Genomic DNA, 4,467 nt, shown 5'->3' on the forward strand with positions numbered 1-4,467 from the left:
GTTCACCATATATCTTTTTGTTAAAACTATTGCCCAGGAATCTTGAACATATCACTCCCAAGACAACTAAGAAAAAAATTAAACTCAAAATGGTAGACAACTGCGCAAATCAACACCAACATTAACTAGACACAATCAGAAGGGGACAAAGAATAAAAATTCGGACAACCGTTGAGGTTTTCACAAGTCAAGGCCCTATTCGAAGTTAAGTTTAATGGCAAGAAGGGCTCAATGTGTCCCATCTCATCTTTTCCTGTGCCTAAAAATAGGACTGCTGCAAGGCGTGAGACTTCTGCAACGAGTCAACTCCAGCCTTTCATGGTCAACCATAGCCCACGAATGGTTGATATGTAAAACCCTGTATGAGACTAGAAAAGGTTAATTCTCAGGAGAAAATTTGATGTTTGTGCTCACGGACAAACTTCTAAACAAGGTGTTTGATGTAATGCTTATGTATGTCCGTGTCTTTTGGCATGTTCATACCTTGTACAGAATGTAAAGGGGCGGCCGAAGGCTTAATAGTCCCATTTTAGTTGGGTTGGTGGCCTCTTTAGGCTTGTAAATAAAGGTTGTGTCATGTGGACACGTGCGAGAGCTTTTCGGTCTGTAATGGACCATTTTACCCTTTGTTGTGCCACTGTTCAGAGCTTGTAAAGTCTGTTTGTAATTTGCATTGTCTATGAAGTGTTTTTCGGACATATTTGCTTGTGGATCCCGATTGAGGCATTCTCTTTTACCCGTTCTCTCTTTTGTTGGTCCTAAGGGACAATGGGAGGCTTCGCGGAGGCTGACCTTTGCGGACGGACGCGCGAGGGTGCCGCACGACTTAGGCAAAACCAACTAAGTCCGTATCACTACGGTGCATTAACGTTAGGCTATATGTCAATTGTTTCCATGAAGTTACTACCTATACGTCTCCTCTCGCTTGGACTGTTGTCATGTGTATATTGCCAGGCACCAGCCTTTGTACGTCCGATATTGACCTAGGTTCACACCGTCTAATTTGCTACGAGCCCAAGTGCCTCTGCTGCACTTCCACCGCCCACGTTGTCTTGTATACATATTTGGATAGGTCCAATCACTGTCTAATCTAATCTTGAGTGAACGAGATCACCTTGACAGAATGAGATCGGGTTTTGGTCAAAGAAATTGGATTCGTCGGTTGGACCTAACCCGATTCAGTCCGTCCGAGTTGCACCGATATAGACCACGGGATGTCATATTACTGTCTCAACGTGTCACTTGTCCAGCGCGTCACGTCGCTGTTTCGAACGTCGCCCGTTCGACATGCAAAAACGTTGTGGACACTGACATATGATGGGATGATCGGTATAATTTTATTTTATTGATCGAAGACTAGGATGCAACGTCAGTGATCAATGACGACGTCACAAACAACTAATCAACGGTGATCGCAACGTCAATCTTCCTCGTTGGTACTCTCACTTTTCCGCTTTGATTTTTATTGCGAAAGGGAAGTGACAACCCGGTCAAGATCGAGGCAGTTCGGTCGGCGTCATCAACGCGCTTACCTTTCGGTCACATCGATGGTAGTAGCACACGGTTCCCCGTGGAATTAACTGAAGGGTAATATTGTAATTTCGCGACAACGGCGGGGAGATCCATAGCACGCGTGCGTAGTCTCTTTTTTCGTCCGCTTTTTCTTTTCTAATGCTGTGTTGGACAGGGCGGGGTTCAGCTTTTCCATCTAATCTCTGACAACAGATGCACGTGTTGATCAAGCTGACGGAGACCACTGTCTTCACTACACCAGGCTCGACATCTGATCTTTCGTAACCTCCAAATCCCACTCCCATCATATCCCGGGAAGTTTGACTGCCAGGCTTCCGCTTCTGGCGAACATAATTACACTCTTTAACGACGCTGGGAAGGTAGGTACACAAAGGACAATTTCAATTGTGTGCTGTGGCACATGGCCCACCGTAGGCTAAGTATGAACAAAATACCCGTCCATGCTTCCTTAAGCGGCACTATCTATAGCAGGGAGGAAAAATGAACGATAAGAGTCGACGGTGCCAAAGCATGCAAGCTTGCCATAGAAGAATTTAGAACCTGGGCCATAGGAATAAGAACAAGCAGAGATGGGGGCCATCGGCATTGTGGCCGACAAGTCACGTCTTTGGGTTGTTTCTTATTGCCATCAACCGACACGCCCCCTCTCTCTATATCGACTCCTTTCCTTGGCTGTCTTGGTGAGAACAGAAATCAGGGAGACGACCCACATGAGCGCACCAATGCGGCAGTTTATTCCTTCACCAACCAACCACGATTGGCATTCGGGGGTGTGTTTCTTGTACTATGTTATCCACAGGACAGCAGAACTTCACCCTGATTACCTGCCACCATAAATGTGCGCGATCTGCCGGCGCCGTCTAAGCGACCTTTATAGAACCCCCCCCCTTCTCCCACCCCCACACCGGCCACCCACCCTTTTCATACCTTTAATTCCGGCACACATACGCCCGTTACAACCCCACCCACCCCGCGATACACTTTCCTCCCCTGTTATGGTGCCACGCCACAACTAAGTTTGCTCTTTCGAGAGAGAGTTGTAACAGTGTTTACGAAAAAACGTCATGGAGCCTACCACAGCACGTGGCGACGCAGGTGGTCCAAGGAAAGGGGACCACCTCCCGGTCGTCGCGATGGGGACGTGTCCGCGATTCACGAGCCGCTTGGTTCGTCAGCAACCGTCCACCGGGCCTGAGTCGTGGTCCATGCGTTTGCTCGTACGGCGACTGTCCCCAGTTATCTTACAAGAACAGTTCCTTATCTACTCGATAATCAGACACGAATATCCTACCTTCCTTGTTATTGTCCACGGCGTGATGGCCCACATGCCATTAAACGGAAGCCACCTCCACCATTCGGTATGAAAAAGAGTAACGACGTGCGACAGGAGAAGCACGTGCGGCACCGAATCATTTTATAAGCCACTCGGTGGTTGCTTGCGTCGCCAGCCGTCTGATCGATCTGGGAAATCACCACCGTCCAATAAATGCACCTTAGCTCGCGATAAAAGGTTGATGACTTGAGAATAAACTATACTTATGAGGATAAATATGTGTCGGGCGGAATGGAGACTCGGTGGTACTATAAATTTCTCACCCACCCACATCTAGCCCTCTCTGTATGCTTCGGTGATGGTGGTGGAAACGTTGCGGCCCACAATGGAGGGAACCGTTCTGGCGCCGGCGGAGGCAGCTGGAGGGAAGGAATCGGCGGCGACGATGGCGGAATTGGGGAAGGAGAAGTGCTTCCGTGGGGTGAGGAAGCGACCGTGGGGGAGGTTCGCGGCGGAGATACGGGACCCGTGGAAGAAGACGAGGAAGTGGCTGGGGACCTTCGACACCGCGGAGGAGGCGGCGCGGGCCTACGACGCAGCGGCGCGCAGCCTCCGAGGCCCCAAGGCGAAGACCAACTTCGGGTGTTCCGCTGCCGTTCCGTCACCGCAGATCGGCTGGAGGATGGCGTCGCCGTGGCAACTGAGCTTCCCGGATCCGGCGTCAGCTCCGAGCGGGCGAGATCTGTTCCTCAGGCCTCCCGCGGTGGCAGTGGCGAGGGGGTCTAAATTCTCCGGATACGGGTTCGAGGCGGTGAAGATGATGATGACAAGGGTCGAGGAAGAAGAGCAGGAGGCGGCGAAGGAGAAGAAGCGCTTCTGCTTCGATCTCAATCTACCCCCTCCTCCCATGTGATGTACATCACCGACTACCAGGATCGCTCGCCCCCCATCCGTTTCGAGCTTCTCTTTTTTCCGTTTTTGTTATGTTACTTATCTTCTTTTTTTTTTTTCCTTTCGTGACATTTTCTTTCATCTCTCTTGCTGTTTGTAAAGCTTTAATCAAACGCTAATTTACCGGCCTAAAAATAAAAGAAAATAAAGGAAAAGGGGGAGAACACCCTAATTAGGGACTCTGCACGCTGCTCGACTGCAAGTTGACTCGGCGTTCACACGTGCGGAGTGGACGGGAGAGGAAATATACGGCTTGATGGACAGAATTACCGTCTGATCTCGTTGTCGTTGCTTTGTTTCGCGAGTGCAAATAGAAAAGCATGGGGGTCGTTTTCGTCATTTTAAGGACCCATTATCCAGGAAAGTGTTTTCCGGCGAATTGACCCGCTCATTTCAACATTGTGCTTTCGCAAATTTCATGGATGAATAAACTTATATTTAAAAATGTGAAAAATCATAACGAAGTACCGAACTGTGTACGGCCTTTTCTACAAGGGTATTTTCGACTGGTTATTGATTGCAATGCGTCGATAACGTAACGAGGAGGAAACGACGGCCCATGTCTGGCGTCGAAAAGCTGAACGAGTACTTTAACAAAGAAGAAGAGGCGACCGGGACAACAAGCGGTTGTGCGACGCACCCATGTGGCGTCGGCACGCGTCGATGAAACCTGCTTGTGGACCTCCCGACTGCTTATCTGAGAGACACGC

The 4,467-nt window shown here is 49.5% G+C and overlaps 1 protein-coding gene across 1 annotated transcript; it reads left to right on the plus strand.

Annotated features, from left to right (window-relative positions):
* The first annotated feature begins 3,164 nt into the window (after window positions 1-3,164).
* Window positions 3,165-3,719, plus strand: LOC135679593 (ethylene-responsive transcription factor 8-like). The gene has a single exon (XM_065193507.1). The coding sequence runs from the start codon at window positions 3,165-3,167 to the stop codon at window positions 3,717-3,719; it is 555 nt and encodes a 184-aa protein (XP_065049579.1).
* Window positions 3,720-4,467: the final 748 nt, after the last annotated feature.

This window comes from Musa acuminata, chromosome BXJ1-1, assembly GCF_036884655.1.
Source record: "Musa acuminata AAA Group cultivar baxijiao chromosome BXJ1-1, Cavendish_Baxijiao_AAA, whole genome shotgun sequence".
NCBI lineage: Eukaryota > Viridiplantae > Streptophyta > Magnoliopsida > Zingiberales > Musaceae > Musa > Musa acuminata.